General features: G+C 43.1%; 1 protein-coding gene across 3 annotated transcripts in view; it reads right to left on the minus strand.

The window, feature by feature from the left end:
- Positions 1-24,356, minus strand: part of GNAO1 (G protein subunit alpha o1) — a 311,049-nt gene that overhangs the window by 204,352 nt on the left and 82,341 nt on the right. For all 3 annotated transcript variants that reach the window (XM_042852322.2, XM_005306272.5, XM_005306273.5), the window contains exon 3: positions 9,708-9,849. In XM_042852322.2, the coding sequence (XP_042708256.1) occupies positions 9,708-9,849 (142 nt within the window). The remainder of the gene's footprint in view (positions 1-9,707; positions 9,850-24,356) is intronic.

The following is a 24,356-nucleotide window of genomic DNA, read 5'->3' on the forward strand; positions in this document are numbered from 1 at the left end:
TGTGATAAAATACAGTCAGAACAAGTGTCCATTAATACAGCTACCCTTGCTGTTGTACTGCACCAGTTATGCTAAAGTAACATCCAATGCCGTGAAGGCACAAGAAGTTTGCACTACAACAAAGCTTGAGACATGCTTTTACCAATCTGTGCTGGTTTGAGGCTTCATGCACAGACATGAAAAACTGAGCTAGTAGATAACTTCTTGAAACTTGGATTGTCCATCTCCTATGACAGTTTTGGCCATCTCTACCAGCAAGGCAAACAGTGCATGCCAACACTTTGAACATGAGAATATAGTCTGTCCTCTAAAGCTTTGTGATGATCTGTTTGCTACTGCGTCCATAGACAACAGAGACCACAAGCCCATCTCTACTATAGCAACAGACTCCTTCCACTTTCTCACGATCCAGTACTCAAGTGGAGGGAGTTGTCCATGGAATTCCTACCCAGGACTGAGAGACTGCAGCATCAGTGAAGAAGACTGTCATCACTTCCTGAGTCTTACACAATTGTCCCTCCATTGATCTTGAAGAAAACCATCCCTGCTGCAAATGTTGAAATCAAGACTGACTGCCAACTGATTACCTAAGCCCTGCAAGAAGAATGCAGAGGGCTTGAACAAGTAAGGCAAGCAGCAAATCTGAATACCTTTAATGGAGATCAAGACATTCCATGGCCAGCTTACCATGACGGCAAACAGCCAGTGCCAGATTTTGCCCCAGCCCTTACTGTGCTTCTTCCTCTCTTTCCAGATGATTCCAAGTCTCTGGCAATGATTCACCATGCCACAGATGTGATAAGGAATGCTGTACACCACCTAAACCCACTGTGGGTCTGCCCCTTTTCACCATAACCAAACAGATACAGCTGATACCTGCTGGTTATGGAGAGAAAAAAATTGTCCTTATGCTGGGTGGTCTTCATCTGGAGATGGCAAGTCTAAAGCTGATTGGAGATTGACTGGAAGACCGTGGATGGACGGAAGCCATTGTTGAGGCCAAAGTGGCCTCTCCAGGAATGGCTTATTCCTTCATGAAAGCATCTCATGTCACATGAACTAGGTGTGCCCAACTGCTAGTACTCTGTATATCTTGCTCCAAAATGCATACAGACAGTATACGCAAGGTCTCAGGGAAGATGAGGCACTCATGGGTATTGTCATGGTGTGACAAGAAAAAAACTAGAAAACCCATTGTTCCACTTCTGGCATATCACACTTCATCCGGAGCTCCTTGTATTGACCCCAATGTGTTGTCAATCCACAGGCACGCTTTGCTCTCTACATTGAAAGCTGTCACCCTGGTTCTTTGCGTTAGATCCGTGGTTCCCAAACTTGGTTCGTGGCTTGTTCAGGGTAAGCCCCTGATGGGCCATGATACACTTTGTTTACCTCGAGTATCCGCGGGTACAGCCGCTCCCAGCTCCCAGTGGCTGCGGTTTGCCGTTCCTGGCCAATGGGAGCTGTTCATTGGGTGCCTATGATATGGTAAAGTCTTCACACAATGCTTCCAGACACAGCTAGAGAGTCCCTAAAGGAGAACTTTACAGTTTGCACAACGTAGCACATTTTCTCTGCCATTGAGCTTTACCAAGCTCATGAGCAAAATGATGCTACAATCAAAATGGATGGTGGAGCTGCTGGAGTAACACACAGGCCAGAGGACCCTCAGCACAGGATGACAGCGGGACCAGAAGTGGCCAGGTTGACAGGAGAATTTGAAGCCACAGCAGAGAAAGGAACCACCAGAAAAGGGTCTAACACAAAGCACCATGAGCAGGTAAAAGGTGTCCAGCCTTCTTTTGCATGGCATGTCAAGGCACCTGTTCAGGTCATAGAAGACATGAGCAACCCCTTCTCAGAAGAGAGTGTAGACTTAGTTAAACTGGACACCAAAGACATTTGTAGGCCCTGCTGTGATTGTCTCTGTTACGGACACTGAGAAGACTGGTCAGAAGCAGTATGGCATGTTTGTAACAAAGTGATTGCAAGATAAAACCAAGCCATTAACAGAGCTTATCAAGTGAAATAAAGTCCCTTTGTTCAGCGGACCTTCTGTGAAGGAGACCTCCAAGACCAAACTGCAGCTCTCCTCCTTGAAAAATGTGGGGAATGAGATGTTTCAATATACTGAAGACTGGGAATGTCCTTCTTGTTTCTTCATTCATTTTAGGCTGCATGTTTATGTAAGTGGCCTTTTCCATCTTTTTGAGACACATCAATATCCTGTTATGCATCGATCAATCTGAATTATCATTATTAGAGAAATGTGACTTTCTGTTCATGAACAGATGCTTGTAAACTTATTTATTTTTTCTGTATAATCAATATTTTAGTAACTACTCTCTGGCAACATACTACCGAGCATGTTAATTTTCACTATTTTTGTATAACCTCAACCCGTTACACTTCATTGCTTTAGTTTTTGGGACTCCTAAGACAATAGGAATCTAAATGTACAAACACAAAACCCCACTGGGATGGTTTAATACCATAAGCAATCGGTATCCGAAAAACATCAGTAGAAAAAATGCATTCAGAATTTAAAATGGCTGCTACAGTCAACGTGGCATGACTTGGCCATAGCCCCATATCTGAAAATCTTGATTGGGTCATGCCCTAAGACTCATGTTTTTACATATCAAATTTCATGTTTTTATCATAAAACCCACAATTCTTTCACAAATCTGCTAAGCTATGATGGCTGTGCCAAGGAGTGCTCAGAGCTGACTGGTACCAGACTGACCTAGAAAATCATTCCCCTCCAGAGGCAGAGTGGGATATTATATATTAATACAGCTCCTACAATTCTGAGGATGGAGAGATTTAACAAAATATAATCCCGCTAGTAATTGGCAGGTGCTAATGCTTTTGCTGGGAATCTACCAGCCAGAAGATTTCCATGCTGAGGTTCCTAACTCATTCTTTCTTTCACGAGGGGCTGGAACTTGGTATGGAAGATGCAAGACCAGGAGCAATTCTTTATTCCTTTCAGAATCACATATGAGATGCTCTTTTTTTTCCCCCCGTACTTGCTTAACTCAAATGACTGCAACATAAATAGTGAAAAGCTGCCAAGTGATCATATGTGTTATGGTCCTGTCACTTGTGATATAGCCCATGTCTATGGGCAGGTCTACACTACGGGGCTAAGTTGACCTAAGTTTTACGCAACTCCAGCCTCGTGAATAATGTAGCTGGAATTGACCTACCTTAGGTTGACTTATTGCTGTATCTACACCGTGCTGGGTTGACGGGAGAAACTCTCCCAATGACTTACCTTATGCTTCTCATTCCAGTGAAGTACCGAAGTTGACGGGAGAGTGATCAGCGGTCGATTTAGCCGGTCTTCACTAGACCGGCTAAATCGACCCCCGGTGGATCAATCGCCAGGCATTGAGCCCCCAGTAACTGGAGAACAGCCCTATGTCACAGACCCTAGGCTGGTATATCTATGCCAGCATAGCCTCCTAGTGTAGATGCAGCATATGCCAACAGAAGGCGTTCTTCTCCCAGCATAGCTCTGCCACCTCCCCCAAACAATGTTAGCTAAGCTGATGGAAGCACTCTTCAGTTTGTATAGATGTCTCTACACTGAGGGGTTTGTTGGCATAGCAGTGTCAGTTTGGGAGTATGATTTTTTTTTTTTGGTCATACTCTTAGTCATCATAGCTATGCTGCCATAACATAATAGGTAGGTGTGTGTGTGTGTATATATGAGAGAGAGAGAGAGAGAGAGAGAGAGAGAATGTGGGCTTTCAACTTTTAAAACTGGCTGTTCTACATGTACAGTAACAACAAGGAGTCTGGTGGCACCTTAAAGACTAACAGATTTATTTGGGCATAAGCTTTCGTGGGTAAAAACCTCGCTTCTTCAGATGCAGCTGAAGAAGCGAGGTTTTTACCCACGAAAGCTTATGCCCAAATAAATCTGTTAGTCTTTAAGGTGCCACCAGACTCCTTGTTGTTTTTGTAGATACAGACTAACACGGCTACCCCCTGATACTTGACTACATGTACAGTAATGACCTTTGAGGGAATTTCAATACACAGACCGCTTCATTTCATGGGCATTAAAAACACTTGCTTAAACAACAGCCTCTTAAGGAGTCAGATAAGCCAAAGGCTAATTGGGCAATACCATGCATTTAAAGAATGTTTAAATATGTATGGACAGATTAGACTGTAGCATCTCCAGATATTTGGTCAATAACCTGCATTGTAAAGAAGTCACTTAGCTCACAGTGCACACTTATAGGCTTAGACTATGTAAATATGCATTTTATACACCATCCTATGAGAACTCTGATGGCGATTTACAGTCCATTGTGCCAATACAAACCTATTTTAGCCTGCACTTCTTTTTTGTGAAAATACCAATAAAGAAGAGGAAATCAAAACACAGAAAGAATTACCTCAACCTTGTGAGAGTGCATGTATGGCTATGCATGCCTGTGAGTTTGGGTCACTAAAATTTATAAACTCATCCAGATTCTCTCAACATGGTTACAAGTGTAGAGTTTCTACTGAGTGGAAGCATACTTCAAACGTATTCTGAGGGCAGCACTGACCTGTACTGCAAGGTATTTTTCATGACCCATAGCTCAGATTTTTAACCTTAGACTTCACCCACTTGTCTCTCTCCCAAAGCAAGAGCTGAAAACCAACCATCTGCCCATAATTATGGTCGATCCAAACACTTGCATTGATTTGTTTTTTCTTTAAATTACTAACTTTAGACTTCAGGTTCCCCTACATGACTTCACTGATCAGTGAGATTAAAAGGATGAGTTAAAGAGAAGGAGCGTTTTTCAGAGACGCTGGCACTTTGAAGGGCTGTCTAACGTGTAGGCCTACATTTTATGGCCTGAACTTTACTTAGCTTTCCTGCAATGAATCCAGTTAGAAAGGTAATGACGAGAAATACACACATGTTCCTTCTGGGCCAAGTACGGGTATTTGAGCAGAAATTTAGCCCTCAGTTACACTCATGCACACTCTCTGAAATCAACTGTCTCACACACGTGACCAGGGGCAGAATCTGGCCATCAATATCCCCAATCTATATAGTAAGATTCTAGGATTGTCACTCTGAAGCCTAGAACGTCTGAGTCAGTGTGAAGTGATGGAAACAGCTGCAGGCATGTGGAGAGCTCTTTTTGTTTAGAATATCACCAGGTTTCATGGTCTGGTCTGGTCCAATTTTTAAGTTCTCAGCCATTTTGACTTTACAGATTACACCTGTGCAACAGCTTGGGCTTCCAGCTAAAGTAAAGGCTGTATCTACGCCGTGTCAACAGTCCTAGACCAGTGTAACTCAACCAATCACCAGCCTTACTCTACAGCTAATTTGCATGTAACAATCTCATTGGTTGTATGAGGGAGAGTGCATAGATGGTGGATTATTTGTCCCAGCTGCCACCATTCACCAGGTTCAATCATCACTGGAATTCACAGTCATTTATGTCCAATTTTTAAGTTCTCTGCCATTTTTGGCTTTTTTTCACACGTAACTCTGACAGCATGCACTTCCAACTACTACTAGTAGTAATAATGAACTACTGATGAGGTGACTCTGGAGAATCTATAAAAGAAAATTCTTCCTGCCAATGGACTCTTCTGTTTGGCCTCTAGTAACTTTAAAAATAAATTTGATGCATATAAGTAAGAACAGCATCTGCAGCTAAGATAATTAAAATAACATCACAAGAGCCCTTCATCCTCTTGCTTCAGGGCAAACATTGATCACCAGTTGGGGTCAGGATGAAATTTCCCTAGCAAGGTATTGTACATAATTAGAGTACCTTATGCTGTTGGTACCCTTTCTACTGAAGCATCTGGCATTAATCTTTTCAGAGACAGGCTGCTAATAAATGGATCTCTGGTCTGGTATAGCACTTACTATATTCATCTTCTGACCTTGACTGACAAAAGCTAAGGGATTCAGTTATGATTCTTCTTTGAGGCTTAATATTTAGCCTAATGGAAATGGCAGGGGTGAATATGAACAAGTGATCTTGTATCTCTGAAACCACCCATGAGTCTTACATCAACAACAAAACCCAAGATCATTCATCTCAGTCACACTTTATAAATGAAATAAGTTCTTTGGGGCTGAAAATTTGTAAATGTCAAGTTTCCATCTCTAAAGAACCCCAGGTGAAATTCACGCTGGTGCAGAGGGCCACCACAAGACATATCCACTGCTTCTTGTGACCTAACTGGACGGCATAGGTCTTGCACGTAGTAGTGAATATCACCCTAAAAGAACCGCATTTTAACCTGCCCTGTTATGGAATGATTTAAAATGGAAAAGCATTGCTTTAAAGGGATGAATTGTGTAGGTAAAATTGCCTGTTTAATGGCACCAAACCCTCTGTCTGCAGCACCCGTGCACTAATAAATGCAGGAAAACAAACTGTATAATATTTCTTTCTTGCAAGATCAAAATAAATTATTATACCAATAATTTTTGCAAGGAGTAGCTAAGAGAAAGGAACAAATGGTAAGGAAAGGGCAGGAGAACTGGTTTCTACAATAGCCAGATCAGGGAGAATGAAGAAATATTATGAAAATCAGCTAACAGAAAATGTAAGGATCTGTTATGAAATATCCCAGACCACGTTTCTCCTTGATCTTGTGCTTTTTATTAATAAACAGATAAGCTGCTGTCTGACCACAAGGCCCTTATTCTGATCTCACTTACTCCTGATTTACACAGGTGTAACTCGAGGGAAGTCAATCCAGCTACCCCGAGTGAACCAGATCAGCGAGAATGGACTCCAGCCTGATTATTTGATCTTAGAAAGCCTATCAATATCCTCTAGGCTAAAAGCCTTTGGCAGGTGCCCAGCCAACGGCAGATCGCCTTTCTCTCTGCAACAGACTTCAAAATAAACTTGAGACCTCTCTCCTGGAGCTAGTATGGAGCAATTCTCAGAATTCCCTCCAAGATCACAACATCCAGAAAGGAAGTAGAAATACCTGAAGGCCTATGGGACATCGGTAGCTTCTTCACATGAAATGACGTCACCCTTTTTCTGCTCTTCACCAATAGCGGACTCCTGAGAACCTATCCTTGGGATTCTTCCATTTGACTAGAAACCACCCCCCAATTTTTTTATTAACTGCATTATTCTAATTCTATACACTTCTGATGCTGAGTGCGTTCTTTTTATGATTATGATGAAAATAATTGAAGGGGGAAAGAAGTCTGATACACTTAAATCTTTTGCATGTATCTCTGAAAGTGACATTGTCAAGATAAAAATCATGGGCCAAAAGTTTCACCACTTAGTGTAAGATCCTATAGATAGTGCAGGAAGTGGAACAAGCATTGATTTGTAATACCTATTTCTAATATGGGCTAATTTTCACCTTCCTCTGGAGCATGGGGCAGAGGTAACTTGCCAGTATGAACTAGAATAAATAGTGGATTCTCTGTAACTTAAAGTCTTTAAATCATGATGTGTGGACTTCAGTAACTCAGCCAGAGGTTATGGGTCTATTATGGGAGTGGCTGGGTGAGGTTCTGTGGCCTGCGATGTGCAGGAGATGAGATTAGATGATCATGATGGTCCCTTCTGGTCTTAAAGTTTATGAGTCTAATTGGCTTAAAAACAAGATTTTCTCGAAGCTGGATCCAAGAGTTGGTATTATGCCAGATCACGCTTTGCAGTAACCCATTGCTTTGCAGGTTCTAAACTCACATGCCTGTTGCTTATTTCCAAAATCCCGTGATGGGACATACACACGCTGCGTGTCAGAGGCATTGTTTTAAAAAATGTCTGTTCATTCACTTGTGTATAATGAAGATATGTACAAAATTACAGGGGTGTCACTGGTACATTGCAGGGTGTCCTCATGTTCAAAGAATATTTTATTATTTATGGACCTGATCTAATTCCCAGAGACGTCAACGGGAGCCTTTCCAGTTACCTTAAGGTGGGAGGGGCATTGTTCAAACCCTATATCTATAGGACCTGATCCTTAGAAGTCCAAAGGGGGTTTTGGCTAAGTAAGGGCTGCCAAGATTTGGCTATTAGCTCAATGAAAAGTGGGGCATGCACTGAAAACAAAGAATCCCAAGCCCACGGCTTCACCCCTGCCTCTGCATTTCTGTACACCCACCATTCAGATTGTGTGTTCAAACTGTGATTTTGTGTGTGGGAGACTGAGTCTCTGCAGTTTAGAGGCAGTCTTTAAAAATTTGGCCCAGAATAGCAAGGGGAGCGGAGTTAGCAACAATCCAAGCAAACCTCAGCTTCTGGTCACCACGACACTGTTTCCGTGAGGCAGGGAGAACATGAGGGGTGGTCCTCAAGTCCCCTTGGTGTAACAGGAATTCTCCACGGGAACAGTTGGCACCTTCTCTGCAGGAACAGGAACTGACATAACCTTTAATGCTATACAAAGGTTTCAGGCAGCAATTTTTCATTAGTCATAGTCCTGATTACTGAGATCCTCCATTAGTTGGTAAAGCCAGAGCCTAAGTGGAATGGGTTTAACCTCAGAGAATTAGGATTTCGTGCATAAAAAAATTAAATTTTATATTTAAAGCCATCTGTCACAGACTATCAGACATGGAGAATGATTTCCCCACCCCCCCGTGCATAGATTTTAGCAAAGACAAGCTATGTGCATTGGTTAGAGCTGAGTCACTGACTAATCAACAGATTAAAGTATTCCGTTCAAAGCCTTCATGCTGGTTCTCAAACTGCTCACAAGATCTCCAATGGTATATAGTCCCTATGCTGTAAGTCATGGTAGAAAATATCACCAGGATTTAGTTTCCTTATGGAAAAACCAGCAACACTGACACCTCCTTGCTGTGGGCAAAGTGATATCGGGTCCAAATGACCCCAGAGCAGTAGAGGGCACATAGGTAAACAGACATGCCAATCCAAGTGAGAAGCTAAGCAAATGGATAGCAGCGGTAAGACTGCCAGAAGTGGAGTAGTTAATCTGAAATACTACAGTTGCTGCATGCCTCCACACACACCTTATTCTGGGGGGAAAACCCTCATTCCAGAAGTTATTTCACTTCCAAAGTAGATTGTTAATGCAGAATAAGAAACCAGATAATTAAAAAAAGAATTTTTTTTTGCAGACACAAGGCCATTTACTCTGAAAAAACTAAAATTATTCTGAAAAAAACTTTCCCACATAGACAAGGCCCAAGGAAGACACCTGAACATTAGCAGAACTTTCTCTGTGAAATGTTTGATTTTTTTGCCTCAAGCAACTTTCCAATGGGTAGAAAATATCTACTGTACTGTTATCACAACTTTGTTTGCTCATATCTGTATTTTGGACCTTTGTAGGAGAATAGGAACCTATTTGTGACCTATAAAAGAGACCATGCACTGCCGTGTCCAGAGACAGCTGGGTTTTGTAATATGGAAGCACCTATGGCCCCATTTTCATACTGTTTAGAGAGGCAGTTGTGCCCATAATTACCACAATTGCACGTGCATATTAGTAATTGCACGTGCATATCTATTTAGTTAGCCACTTGCACATGCAATTTGCACAAACTGATTAAATTAGTCATGCAATTGCGTAACTAAATGTCTGAAAATCTTTCACTAGATGGGTTTGGGTTGTGCAAATATGCCTCTTCTCGTGCTATGTAATCTCTAGTTTTTCCTCCAAATCAGCTCTTTGCAAATCATTCAGTCCATCATTTCAATTGGATATTGACCTACCCTTCGCTCCTTATCACCGTATTCAATGCCCAAGGTATCCATGGCACGGACGATAGCTGCCAGAGACTGAATAGTGTTGCTATAGACCACAGGCTTGTACTGCTTCACGTCTTCTCCGGAGAAACCATCTTCATGAATGATCCTGCATAAAAAGAAATGATAAAGACCTGAGACAAATGTCATTTGTATTGAAGCGTTAGAACAAAGTTGTTTAAAAACTGATTCAATAACTTGATTGGCCTAATTTACTTGGCATTTCTTTTACTAGACCAGTGTTTCCCATTAGCAGTGCTTCAGGCTTTTGAGAGTGACATTCTAGTTTTCTTCTCACTGGCTTCATGATGAGACCTCACACCGGGACCCGGTTTACTGCAGTTGTCTGCCTCCCATTTAATTGTACGCATTTGAACCTGGAGTGAAACTTGAACGGCTTCATATTCCAATTGTATGACAGTAGCAGCCATTGGGAGCCTAGATGAGGTTTCAGGTCCCAATCCACCTCACACTGAGGTCTATGGAAATGTTTCCCTTGATTCCAATGGGAATTGGAGCAGGCCTGTAGACAGCCACAAACACATCTATAATATAGCACTTACCAGGGCCGGTGGGGGTGGCAAGTAAGGCAATTTGCCCCAGGCCCCGCAGGGGCCCCCATGAAAGTTTTTGGTGGGTCTTCGGCGGCAGGTCCTTCAGTGCCTCCGAACACACCCAGAGCGAGTGAAGGAACCACCGCCGAAGACCCGGAGCTTCTTTCGCTCCGGGTCTTCGGCGGCGGGTCCTTCACTCACCCTGAAGACCCGGAGTGGAAGGACTCCCGCCGCCGAAGACCCCAGGCCCCCTGAATCCTCTGGGCAGGCTTGGCACTTACAACCCATTGGAATCACCTGCTCAATATACAAGTTTACCATAAGGAGCTCTGCCATCTGCACACTCTAAGAAGGGCTTATAACCTGAGTTAGGTCACAAATTTCTCTTGACCCAAGACTGCATAGAAATTATACTTATGACAATAAGAACGAGGAGTCCTTGTGGCACCTTAGAGACTAACAAATTTATTTGGGCTTAAGCTTTCATGGGCTAAAACCCACTTATCTGATGAAGTGGGCTGTAGCCCACGAAAGCTTATCCCCAAATAAATTTTAGTCTCTTAGGTGCCACAAGGACTCCTCGTTCTTTTTGCTGATACAGACTAACAAGGCTACCACTCTGAAACTTATGTCAATGTATCAGTTCTGTGCACTAGAAACCATTTGTATGGCACTGAATGCACAGGCGTTCTCTATTCTCTATTCACATGTAAAAGGTATTAAAACACCACTACCTATTCCAACTCAAACCAGAAAATATGACTTTATACTCGTTAATATGAAACCATCCAGATCTATGCCATAGATTTTTCTCTCACTAGCTTTAAACCAGTGTAGCTTTATTTGCTTTAATGGAGCTACTCCTGGTTTTCTCCAGTGTTGGAAGATGATCAGGTCTATAGATCTTATGCTAAACAACGGGTCTAAATCCAAGCATATGCCGGTCTTCTTTGTTTAGGCCATAGTAATAATTTAATAGAACCGTCACTGCTTACTCAATTTGTATTCCCTCATTCATTAGTCTAGTTGCTAAAACAGACCATAATCAGTGGGAGCTGCTGAGGTGAAGCAGTGGCTGGGGACTGTGAGGGGCCATGGGCCACGTTGCGCTCTACTGCAATAACTAAGAGGAAGAGTAACAAAAACACCCATCCGGAATTGCCATTTGCGAGACTATGTAAACATACTGCAGGAGCCAAGGGATGTTACTGCAAATGGCAGGTGGTGTCTGGACCTGCCACAGCACCAAGGGAATAAGACAAAAACAAATGTATCCGCATAAAGGTCTGGCGTTAAGAAGAAAAGGAGAGAAAAAAACAACCTCCAAACCAATCAACACAGCCACTAATGTAAGAAATGGTGCCACCATCCAGACAGTGAAATGCTGCTAACGATGTCGCTGGGGACAGTATGACGCTTTGGGTAATAGGTCGCACTGAGGATGGATGGCTCATCGCCAAGCATGTGTGCCGTTTCTGTGTTCTTTAATGGCAATAAGTGTGACTCTTGGAGAAAGGATGGACTTTGCTCTCACCCGGGACTGGGTAGGGAGGGGTGGGATTGAGGACTGAGCTCACCCTGGAGTGGGTAGAGGAGGGGGTGGGCTTGAGGACTGAGACCTCCCTGATGTTTTTGCAACCCTGAACAGATGACTTTCCAATGGAGCCTCATGCACTTACCACTCTGCATAGCCAGAATTTTATATTCATGCATGCAAGCCAAGGAACTTCATAGACAGAGCCAAACCCTGGGCCTGCTACGCTGCTGTCGTACTGCTCTGGCAGAGCCACGGGGCCACCCAGTCAGCTTGGCCATCCCGTTGCGGGACTCCTCAGGAGATGTACCGCTGGATATGCTGACTCTACTTTACCACCTGCACGTTGAGGCAAGCCGCCCGTCAGGCCATAGCTAGAGCTTGGGGACCCTAAGTTGCCAGAAAGGCCACTTGGATCTGCTGGGGATCAGAGCAGTGCTGAGGCTGTTGTGCTATGTGGTAGGGACTGAACCAGCCCTTGGAGACTCCCAGTATTGGGAGGCAGGAAGGTGTCAGAAAGCCTCTGCTCCCCATCTCCTGGCTCCAGTGCTAAACAGAGCTCACTTGGACCCACCCAGTGGACTCATCTGTGGGTCCAAATATGAATTTGAGTGAGTGTGTGTGGACAGGGGGATAGGCACAAAAACTGGTACACGCAAAACGGGTGAGGGCTATGTATGAGGCAGCTTTGATTAGCTTGGAGAGCTTTGCAGGGTGCATGTGTGAGGGTTGAATGGCAGATGTACAGCCTGGGACGTTTGATTTCGTTTGCTGAGCAACAGTGCTGGCTAAAGAAACTCCTTGAGTCGTTGTAAAACTGCATGGTTGTAAAGTCCCATGTTGCGAGGTGTGTGTGTGTGTGTGTGTGTGTGACGCTGGAGAGGATCTTGCCAGATGTATTCTGTAAACCACGAGAATCTATGTAGAAGCTATATTTTAAACAGAGGGAGGGAAAGGTAGTAGTAGATGTGGGGGAATGACTGCATCAAATGCTTTAATGGCTTTTCATTTCTATTGTCATGGCTTTCTTGAATTAACACTTCAACTCACACAACCTGGTTTTATTTGGGGGGCGGGGGAAGGTTCTTCTTCCTCCCCCCATGGTTATAGAGATGGAGATGCGGCAGGACTTTAAGTGATAGAATCACCATGAATTTAGCCCTTGCACTTCAGCAAGTGCCCCAAAAGCTGATCCTCCCCTTGCACTAGCAGCAGAGGTGAAAGTAAGCCGGTCTGGTCCAGTACGGCAAGAACCAGTACATAGCCAACCGTATCGGCAGAGGGCAGCTTCCCCAGACGGGCAATTTAAAAGAGCCCTGGGCTCCCGGCACTGGCCGGAGCCCCGGGCCCTTGAAATCACCGCCAGAGCTCCAGGGCTCCCAGCCGCAGCTGCAGCTACCATGGGGCTCCGGCAGTGATTTAAAGGGCCCGGAGCCCTGGGGTAGCGGCAGCGATTTAAAGGCCCCCCCCTTCTGCCTGAGGCCCAACCTCTTCTGTCTGAAGGATCCCTTCCCCCGCCTGTTCAGGACCCCAGCCCTGCGTACCAGTCCCTTAAGTTACTTTCACCCCTGACTAGAAATGAAACTCCCTTGGGTCCCAGCTTGATGTACAGTAGTTGAGTCATTACTCAAAAGGGATGTGAGAAATTCACAAACCCCTGGGCGAAGTCCAGTAATTAGGACCATATTTGACGTGGTTCAAGTGGAGGGTGACACAAATCAAGGACTCCTGTCACTAAGGTCTCTGCTCTTATTGTGGTGCAACTGATGTGCAGAGCTGACTTTCACTATCCACCTTTTGCGCTTTTGGAGAAGCAAGTTCTTCCCCTCAAAAATCTATGCTGCAGACACTGGAAATATGCAAACATAGGGGTGGCGTTTTCCTGGCGAGGAATGAGAAAGGAATTAAGGTTTTTCACTTGTTCAGGTGCCTTTATGGCACATGAGCCTAAACCCCTATATGTAGAATTTCTGTGATGCCAATTTCTACATGAATAAGGGGAACAGAACTACAGAGGCACGTACTGTAATAATCCCTTCCTGGTCAATGTGTGTTTCCCCCCTGAGAAGCAGCTTCAAGAAGGATTTAAAATGAACGCCCCTAAGGTGAGCCACAAAAAAGCAAGTGCGACAATGCCTATTTAATGTGTGTTAATTAAGACAGTGGCTTTAGATTCCAACATTTCACCATATAACTTAATAATAATAAAAAAATCACAGCTTAACAATGCAGAGAATAAACAGAGAGGACCCGATTCTGATCTCACGCTGCGGTACCTGAGTAAATCCACTGAAAGCAACAAGAGGCGTGAATTCAGTCTCCATGCCCATCCAGTCCTCCATTTCTCTGCAAAAACTGCCATTGCTGATGATCTACTTAATACTAGTTTGGATTTACATAGCACCTTTATTCGAAGGATCTTCAAGCCTTGCACAAATATTAATCATTAAACCTTGCAACACTCTCGGAGGAAAGGGAGGAACCTGAAGTGCCTCACAAGAGAGACAGGGTTGTGTTTTGCTTTTCATGGTGTTGACACACGTCTGCTAGGGCCTAGATTTACGCCAATCAGCAACGTTGCCAAGAAACACAGCTCAAGATATTGCTCTATGCAACGGAATCAGACTGGGATTGTACCACCTTAGTTCAGAACAGCATGTAAATGAATGCAAACAAATTGCACATCACTACTTTGTTCCTGCTTTAGTTATTAGTGGAACAGCCACTGAGCACAGCCAGCTTTCATCACTGACGTATACAGAGTCCAACATCTCACCGGTTCTGTCTGCAAAATAGCTGAGCCATATTTGTGGCATAACTGGGATAAGGTAGGGGATGAAGGCATCAGAGCTCAACAATAAAATTGAGAAGTTATAATTGTTTTTTTCAACGCATTTTAAGGCATAATAATATTGGGTCTGATTCTAAGCTCTCTCACTGGTTTACACTGGTGCATCTCCCTTTACTTCAGTGGCGTTACTACCCGTTTACACCTGTGTGAGAGGAGAATCAAGCTCACTTTGATTCATGTGGCAAAAAGTCCCACTTGAAGGTGGTAAGAGATTTGGTGCCATCCACAATGGATGGCTGAGGGCTGGATCACTGATATCCCAGAATGCTGTTCCTGTAGACCGGCTTCCTTCCAGAGTAGGAGGATGAGATAGGAAAACGTACAGTCTGACAAGTACACCTGAGATGCTAGATAAACAGTTTAGAATCAAAATTTACAAGGGGACTCAATCCGGCCTCCAATTTTGCACCTACCAGTTGCAGACAAAATAACTGTGGGCACAAATTGTGGCAAATAGATGTCTGTCTACCCGAGCTGTGGAGGCAATTAGAAAGTTAGATGTCTTGTTGCTATTATTTATGCCCACAAAATTGTACCCACAATTGATTGTGGGTGCAAAACTGGAGGCTATTTAAAAAATGTGGCCCATAGTCTTACTCACCAGATAGCAGTGGTACAGTGAATTAATGTACACACCACAAACATCAGGTAAACCAAGCATTACCTCAAGCCCACTCCAGGGAAACCAAAGAGTACATCAGAAAGCATAGCTTGTCTGTAAAGCCTTAATTATGACTGTGTAGATGCAAAGAGACCTTCAACAAGGAAAAGCCTGATCAGGAGAACTCTGGAGCAAAGCTTTGCTACTAAATCTTCGTCCCTAAGTACGGCATGGCCGTAAAGGACGATTTTAAGTCACACGCTGTTAAATAATTTGGAAGCAGAAATAATTAGGCTTAAATGTTGCAAACAGGGAACCAGACTCTAGCAAGGTGTCCTCATGACACACAGTTACAGTTTACAGCATGCTCTGGTTTCACAAATGAATTATTTCCAGGGGGCCGATTCCTGCAGTCTTTACTTACTCAAAACTCCCACTGGAGTGAATGGATACGACCCAGGGAGTTAGAATACTATTTCCAGATAGCCAAAGATCCGTAATTAAATATCCAGATGCCAAAATCCTGCTTGGGGTTAACGTCAGAATAGTGATTGTGTAAATATGGTTCCTCACCCATGCAATATTATGCGCTTGCAGTAGGTCTTCGAGTCCTAACCTGCTCTCTGTACTGACCAAATCTCTAGTTATGATTTCAGTGAGCGCTGCAAAACCGGTACAGCTATGAGAGAGTGAGCTGGATTCTAGTTCCATCTGTGCACAATTAGCAAAATGATCAGCTCAGTTCTGATCACAGAGTCCTTATTAGTGGGGATGATGTAGATCCAGCTGAGCCCTGTCTCTTCCAGGCGCACGGCTGAGTTTGCTGGGTCGGACACCAAGTAATTTTAATCGCTCCATCCGCTGGAGTTTACAAAGTGTGTCTGACAATGCCCCTTACCCAATTCTGAGCTTCACTTCTTAAGTGCACATTCACCGTTTAATTTGTATAATTAGTTGCTGATCTTGGACAGACATGACTAGAAAATCAATATTAAGGAGCAATGCATTTTCTCCTTTTCGAGATCTGTAGCCAGTCTTTCAGATACATGAATCATTATTCCCTTATCCTGTAGTAGCACATGGCTGCTGCCTGGGAAGAAGATGACTCCTATAAAATCTTAAAATTTCTAAGTATCTCAAGAATTAAGCTCTGGGTGCGTCTAGAACAGATCTAGGATTTGCAGAACTAGTTCTGTTGTTAAGAATTCCTCAAAATGAAGACCTGTCAGATGTGATCAATTACATGTCTATAAAACCTAGCACTGGGATGATCTACTTAGTAAAAAAAAATTAAAAAATTGTTTATATACCATTCTCTGGATCCTAGGGGACAATTGGCAGTGCCCACAGATGGTTTTAATTTCAATCTTATTCTTGAGCTCACCCATTCTGAACACTTACTGGCCTTATTTTTATGTTGTTCCTGGAAAAAAATGGCATTCTCTCCATATGATTTGTTCCCAGTCGGGGACACACAAACCAATCTCCTGACCAAGTTTTGCGCAGCTGATGGCATGGCCTGGGCTTTGAGCGCTGGCACTGCTACAGCCAGGGAGGCTAGCAAATGTGATATGAGATTGCAATATGATATGGCCAGAAGGCAACAGAATTCGGGGCTGAATGCCAGCTGTTTAGTATCAACGGATGAGCAGTAGAGCAAAAAGAAGCTGATCTCAAATATCAATAACAAGACATAAATCCGCTTCCTTTCGAATGAAAGCGTCCCCGTGCTGCAGTGCCTGCTCACGCCTTTCCCTTCTTTAATCTTGAACCAGAGTTCATTTAAACAAGAGGAAGCATTGAAACCGGGTCAATTGGCCCATGAAAGCCAGTGGGGGGGAAGCTCTGGGGCTAGACTACCCCATTCTAGGAGTTCTGCCGCAGACAGAGACCTGGGGAACACACGGGTAGCTGCTGAGGGAGATGAAATAGTTCCAGATGAACAATTGGTGTCTGGAAAATCCCCAGGTTTCTGGTCTCTTTAGGACCCAGGATCTGGACCCTTGTAGTGTAGGGTGGGGCAGATCTCTCCTCTTGTCCTGAGTTCTAGGAAGGAGGGCAGAAGGGATGGCTAAGTTCTGGGAAGGAGTGCAGCCTATAACCTGCTTTTTCCCTCGTTATGGGGAGACACTAGAAGGAAGAGGGTGGCCTGCTAACCTCTCCTAGGCCAGGAAGAACAGAGCTGAATCAAATTAAATTATGGAGATATACACCTATCTCATAGAACTGGAAGGGACCCCAAAGGGTCATCAAGTCCAGCCCCTTGCCTTCACTAGCAGGACCAAGTACTGATTTTTGCCCCAGATCCCTAAGTGGCCCCCTCAAGGATTGAACTCATAACCCTGGGTTTAGCAAGCCAATGCTCAAACCACTGAGCTATCCCTCCTCCTTTGACTCTACCTCCAAACTGTGGAGGAGGAGCAATGGGAAAGCCACACCTCTAGCCGAGGCACCTGGGAAGAAGAGGATATTTTGTTATGAAGGGTTTTTTTCAGTTGTGGTTTATATGAGAGTTTTTGCACCAGTCCAGGAACTGGGGAAGGGTAAAGCTGACTTTAGTTCTAGCCAGTGCTGTTAGTCTTGCCCTTAAAGTCAACTTTACCCTTCCCCAGGTCTGGAGGATCTGAGGGAACAACTCCCAGTGGGCCATTCCTAGCTGAAGATCTCTGCTGCAGCATTCCAACAATGCCTCCTTCCTGGGATGCTTCTAGCATGTCTCCGGAGCTAGGGTTGGTGTGCTGGCTTTTTGTCACCTGGGAATACCCTTACATCAAAGTCGCACAAAGCAGGCAGATGACAGGAGCCATGATCTGGCCCTATAATTTATCATATTTTAAATTCTGAAAGAAGAGCTTTGGAGAGTTTAGTGGGTCCCTCATGCCGAAATATATTATTTTCCTTTTGTTTGTTCAGCTGGACATTTCATGAACACTGTCTTCTCCCAGCGCTCTGATTGCCCCGCTTTTCCCTATCTATCATTAGGAAAACAAGTCATTCCCAGGAAAACATCAGAGAAGAACCTGTTGAGGGCTCTGATTGCTGAGATCCATGAGCCAGACAGTGAAATCCCCTGAGGATCAGTGCAGATGTAACACCGACAGGCCCCAGTCGTTGGGATTGAACCTGGGACCTCCGAAGCTTAGTGCATGAGCCTCTACTGCACGAGCTAAAAGCCATACGGCTGTTATGGCTGTAGAGCAGACTCGTGAATCTCTAAGTGATCTCGGTGCCCCTAGATGGGACAGAACACCACACCCAGGAGGTGTGTGGGTTACACAGAGTCTTTGTATTACCTTCTAAACGTTGTGTCTGCACCTGAAGAACTAGTGACCAATTCTGCTCTCACACTACAGTAAACCAGCAGTCACTCCGATAAAGACAGTGGAGTTACAGCGGTGAAAGACAAGATCAGAATCAGACCCTTACTGGGCGTGTAGGGGGGATTTGCAATCAAAAATACACGTTTTCTCTGGCTCCAGAAAATGGCTGGACTACAGTAGATTTTAATCTCTTCATACCAGCCCTAGACTTGGCTCGGTGTATCTATAGTCATCAGCATGGATGTCCTTGCACTAATCTTCCTTACCATGAGTGAATCTCATTCTCGCTGAATATTGCATGAGTTGACCCGATATGCCTTGATTTTCATGTTCAAATTCTGCATTTAGGCATTTCAAAGGGGACTAAGGGAATTAGGTGCCATGCTCCCACTGACTAGGTTTTGTTTGGATAGATCTATTTAAATTCAGTATTGAACTATAGTTTCTGATTCACCTGTAGCAATGGGGACGGAGGCAGAGGTAGCACATTCAGGCATTTGAAAGGTTAAGTTCATTCCATTTTCCACGGATCATTTAATGTTACATCAGACTTCTGATGCAATGTCAACAAATGATCAAAGTTGTTTTGAACACCTAGCATGCTTTCAACTTCAATAGATGCCGCAAGTCAAAACTGTCTCATCTGCTCATATCTTGAAAATGTCCTATTAGATCAGAGCTGAGAAGCATCTTCAATTCTCAAACGGCTGATGCTGAGCCTTGAGCAGTAGCATTTTCAGTTTTAGCAAGTGGGGGAAAAAAGAGTGAAATATTTAATATTTTCTGAATTTTCGCGCTGACAACTCACCAACGTTCTGGGAAACTTAGATTTTGTCAAAAGCTACAACAAAATTTAATAGCAGCCACATCTGGCAGAATAGTCTATATCGATGCTCACCCCAACTAAACAGCAAGTGTGTCCTGCAATAACACCTACCAATTACAAGCAAGGAGGTAATCAGTTATGCAGACCAAGAATTTATTTATTTTGGAAGGTTTTGATCATTATTCTGATTCTTTTTAAAAAAAAGATGGTTCTGAGGTAGTCAGAGAAGGAAATTGAAGGCATAGTTGGAAGGAATTTGACATGGGCAACATGAAGTTGCCTTGTTCCTGAACAAGTACAAAAGATGATTTAATACTTGCAAGAGAAAAGATACTCCAAGTTGAATGCCTCGTTCAGACGCATCACACGCACAACACACATAGCCAGTTATTCCACGCTGATCTTGCAAACAGTGTATCCAGGTTCCCAAAGAGGGAGAGAGAGAGAAAGTCTAGAATAGCTTGACACCATTATATTCGGCTCTGTTGGACGAGTACAGAACAATCTTAGTCCTCTGGGACTTATTCTTTGATTCAAATGACTATATACAGACCCCTTTCTGTACCAAGAACACTGTAAGGCTGTGTGGAAAAGAAGATGAGCCTTGTCCTTCCACAGAGCTGAAATGCTTTATCCATATCCCGGTATAATATAATGTACAGAAGAAATTCTGAGATGTGTCACAAAGGGGCCAGGCAACACAGCACACCAGATATTTAAATAGCTATTTATTAAAATATTCTGGATAAAGGTGAACTCTTTTTTTCAAGATGCAGTATTTTCACTTCCTTTAACCTGGGAATTGCAAGCACCTTGACACCTAGCTTATGGAAGATTCTCTAAGGACCCTCTAGTTTTTGTAAGTTGTATTATAACTTCCAATGAAATGCTGCATGGTAGCCAACCTATTTATTGAATATCCATGGTCCGTGCGTGTTGCAGATGCAGAATTAAATAACGGAGACTATTTTTAGCCCTCTTTGACGATGGGCTGTGATGATACTGCTGACTGGTCAACATGGTGATATCATTAGGTCCGGTGTTTTGAAGTAGAGGCATCAAAATTATTACTTTTTAATAAAAGCAAGTCTAAATATTCCTATGTGGATTTCAAAGCTGGGAAGATACTTGTTTCCAGCACAGCAATGAAAACGATAGGAGATAACGTTTTCACCCCTCAGCTCACAGAGAGCCGAGAAGCACTAAGATGGTCACAGTTTTGTTTTAGGATATACCCACTGATTAATAGTTTAGCAGTCACGCTCCTAAAATCAGAGGGGTAGTCGTGTTAGTCTGAATCTGTAAAAAGCAACAGAGGGTCCTGTGGCACCTTTAAGACTAACAGAAGTATTGGGAGCATAAGCTTTCATGGGTAAGAACCTCACTTCTTCAGATGCAAGAAGTGAGGTTCTTACCCACGAAAGCTTATGCTCCCAATACTTCTGTTAGTCTTAAAGGTGCCACAGGACCCTCTGTTGCTCCTAAAATATTTCCATTGACTACATACTACTCGGGTGGTGAAACTCCGATTAGACATCCCCTGGCTATCTAATGCTTGGACAGCCACATCTAAGACTCTACCATTTTATTTTACAATATGGTTTAGCAATTCTTCCTCTTCACTTTGTTGGTATATTTGATCACTGAAATCTTGTTGCAACTTTTTTCCCTGGTTCTTTAACACATTCATTCAGCCACTTATATATTTGGGAAACACATTGTCATTTAAAGATATATTGTTGCTATTTACATCATTTTCAAGAAAATGGGTCAACTTCATGTTTTTCCAGTTTTCCTGAAAATGTTTCTTTGAGATGTCCCATTCTGATTCTGGCCAGCCCATGCGTGTGAGGACACAAGGAACAGCATCGTACATACTGCAGCCATCTGCAATCATTAAAACAGGAAAGCGGGCATGGCGCTAGTGAAAATGAGCAGTGTGTGGATGCAAGTGAAAAGCAGTTCTTAGAGGTTTCTGAAAATTAGATCATGATAGGTCTGGTCCTTGAAAGTAATCACAAAAGTCAATGGGAGCTCAGCATCTTGAAGATTCACATCCTGTATTTTTAATGGTTTATATTTGCTTTCTTTTCATTAGATTTCTAAATACATTTAAGTGAAAAGAAACCTCTTAATGGGCAGGTTCCTCTTCATCGCTCTACAGTAAAGATGGAAAAAGAGTGTGGGAGTGTGATAGAAAAAAGCCAGTTTAATTTTATAAGACTTCTGAGCAATTAAGAAAAAGCATTTCATTCACCAAGCGATTAGTAAAGTGCACTATGTGCTGAATGGAATGTGGCGAGATGATTGAAACAATCGGGTTGCTATGCACTAGACATAACTAGAGTGCATTAGCCAATCACCCAGTACCAACAAAATCTATATGCTATGGATTACGTCGTTTTCATCTTACAATGGCAGTAGCAACACTGGTGAAGGACATTTCTTGGGGATCGATGGCTCAGCTGCAATCAGATCTTCCAATACCTCCCAGCAAGTCATAAATTTTGAAGAAATGCTCAGTGACTCAATTATTGCTTCCTTATAAAATAAATGGAATATTCAGCAGCAATGGACACAAATTGATTGGCTAACTTTGACCCCAGTTTATTAAAGCACGTAGGTGCTTAAAACTAAGCACATTCTTTTGTGCTTTGCTGAACTTGGGCCTAAATAAGTAGCTAACACCAAGTGGGAGGCACTATTTCTTTAAATGCGTCCAGCTGATGACAAAGCATACAGTCCCCTCTCATGCATGAGAAAAGATGGGGTTTCTTGTGGTTGGGAGAGTGGGTATTTATAGGGATCTAGACAAAGAGCATTTCATGAGATTTATAACTGAGCTTGGGTTACCTGTGGTCATCACTTCTTCCTAGACAGCTATTAATCCCCAGTTAATGCCTTGGGCTTTAGCTGTTAATGATTAAATACACCTTCCCCTTGACCTTTTAGGGATTTTTTGTATCAAGGAAAGTGAGGGACAGACTGTGGCGACCGGAGTTAGGTTTCATTCAGTATTGCAATCTATGGGACAAACTAAATTTTCATGGATCAGCCCACAGACATTTAACAAGTCCCAAAGAATCCAAACCCCAGCTCCGCGCGTTCCTAAACTTTCGAAAAGTTCAGATCACAACCTAAACTTTGACCCTCATCCTGTGCTAGCTTTCAGCTAGACTGAACATGGGGCTGTGATGATTTCATGTGATCACATTACAATGGAATGTCTTGATGGTTTGTCAATGCAAAAAAAACCCCAACAAACCAAATCGGGGGGTCGGGGGTGGGGGTTCATTGCTTCGTCAAGGCCAAAAAAGGTCCGTTTTGGTACACAGTTTTTAATGCATTTTAAGTTGTTTGTCAAGGGAAATTAGGAACACAGTCAAATATTCTTTATATTACAGTAAAATTTGTTTAAATCGTTTAATTATATTTAACTCTTCATATAAAACCATTAAATAACCCCTACTCCATCACACTGATACAGAGAGTGTTCAAATTAGAGGGTTCTTGCTCAGTACTACATTGGCCAGACTGAGAGATCACTGGCCTTATTCTGTTCACAGTTAGGCCCTGATTGAGCAAAGCACCATAAACCTTTGTTTAATGTTAAGCACGTGCTGAAATCTATTGACTTCAGTTGGATTTAAGCACACGCTTAAAGCTCTGATTCAGCAAAGAACTTAAGCACATGCGAAACTGTAAGCATGAAAGTAATCCTATCCCTCTTCAGGAAATCACTTAAGAACATTAAGTCCGATTTACTTCAATGGAACATAAGCAAATGCTTAAAGTTAAGCACGTGCCTAAACGCTTTGCTGAATAGGGATGGACATAAACACTTCTTTAAAGTAAATTCTGATGTAGGGGCTGATTCCAAACCATTTGAGATCAGTGTTAGGCTTTCTATTGAGTTCAATGGACTTTGGATCAGACCTGTACAGTGATTCAACTGAGACTAGAATCAGTCCCTATGGCTTTTCAATTGAAACAAATTAAACAAAACACACCCATAAAAATCAGTGTTTGCCACACAAGTCACAAATGGCACAAACATAGAGCCTCAGTCATGATACGGAGAGGGCTAACGTTTTCTCTTGTCGGTGGTAACCCTACAAAGCCACATAAAATGTAGCCAGGAGCTGCATTAGCACCAATCGGTCTAGAGCACAGACTGTGCGCTACAATTGTGATATGGACAAATGAAATGTCCACTACGGACTAGCCTGAGGAAACCAAGCTCATTTCAGGTTCAATGACGACTGTTAGAATAATGACTTCTATATAGCTTGTTATCCCATGATGGCAAAGTGGAATACACATTTTTATAAATATGGAGACTAGTCTCGGCGCTGGATCCATATTTAAGATTGGTAAACTGAGGCACTGGGTGCTTAATTATCAAAGATCACAGGGCAAATCCAGTAGCAGAACGGCAAACAAAAACCCAGGAGTCCTTGCACCTATTTCCTGCTCTGACCACTAGTTAACACTCCCTCTCAGTTTGAGTCATGTGCTGCAGTGATGTTAAGGTTAGAGCACAGAACCACTCTGCCACCCAGGCTCACAGGTCTTTATAATATGATCTTTATCCCTCTTAAGATCCTACTGAACTAAGCTGGAATAGGCCATACATACATCAACCAAACTTTAGGGAGGGCAGATCCCCACCTGGTGTTAATCCTCCGCTGAGGATCTGGCATATGATTTGTGACACTGGGTTTTCAAGTCATGGCGTCCAACAGGCATGAGCAAGAGGCCGTGTAGGTTTCCTACTAGAAAGGAATTTCGTTTATTACACCCAACTCTCCTGAACAAGTATTTCCTTAGCAAAAGTGAGAGATGGCCGGTGGTGTTCAGTAAGTGGAGCCCACTGCTGAGACTTTGATTCCAGGCTCTTGCTTTTGACAGAAAGCAGTGGCATTTAATT

Source organism: Chrysemys picta, chromosome 14 (assembly GCF_011386835.1).
Source record: "Chrysemys picta bellii isolate R12L10 chromosome 14, ASM1138683v2, whole genome shotgun sequence".
NCBI classification, from domain to species: Eukaryota; Metazoa; Chordata; order Testudines; family Emydidae; genus Chrysemys; species Chrysemys picta.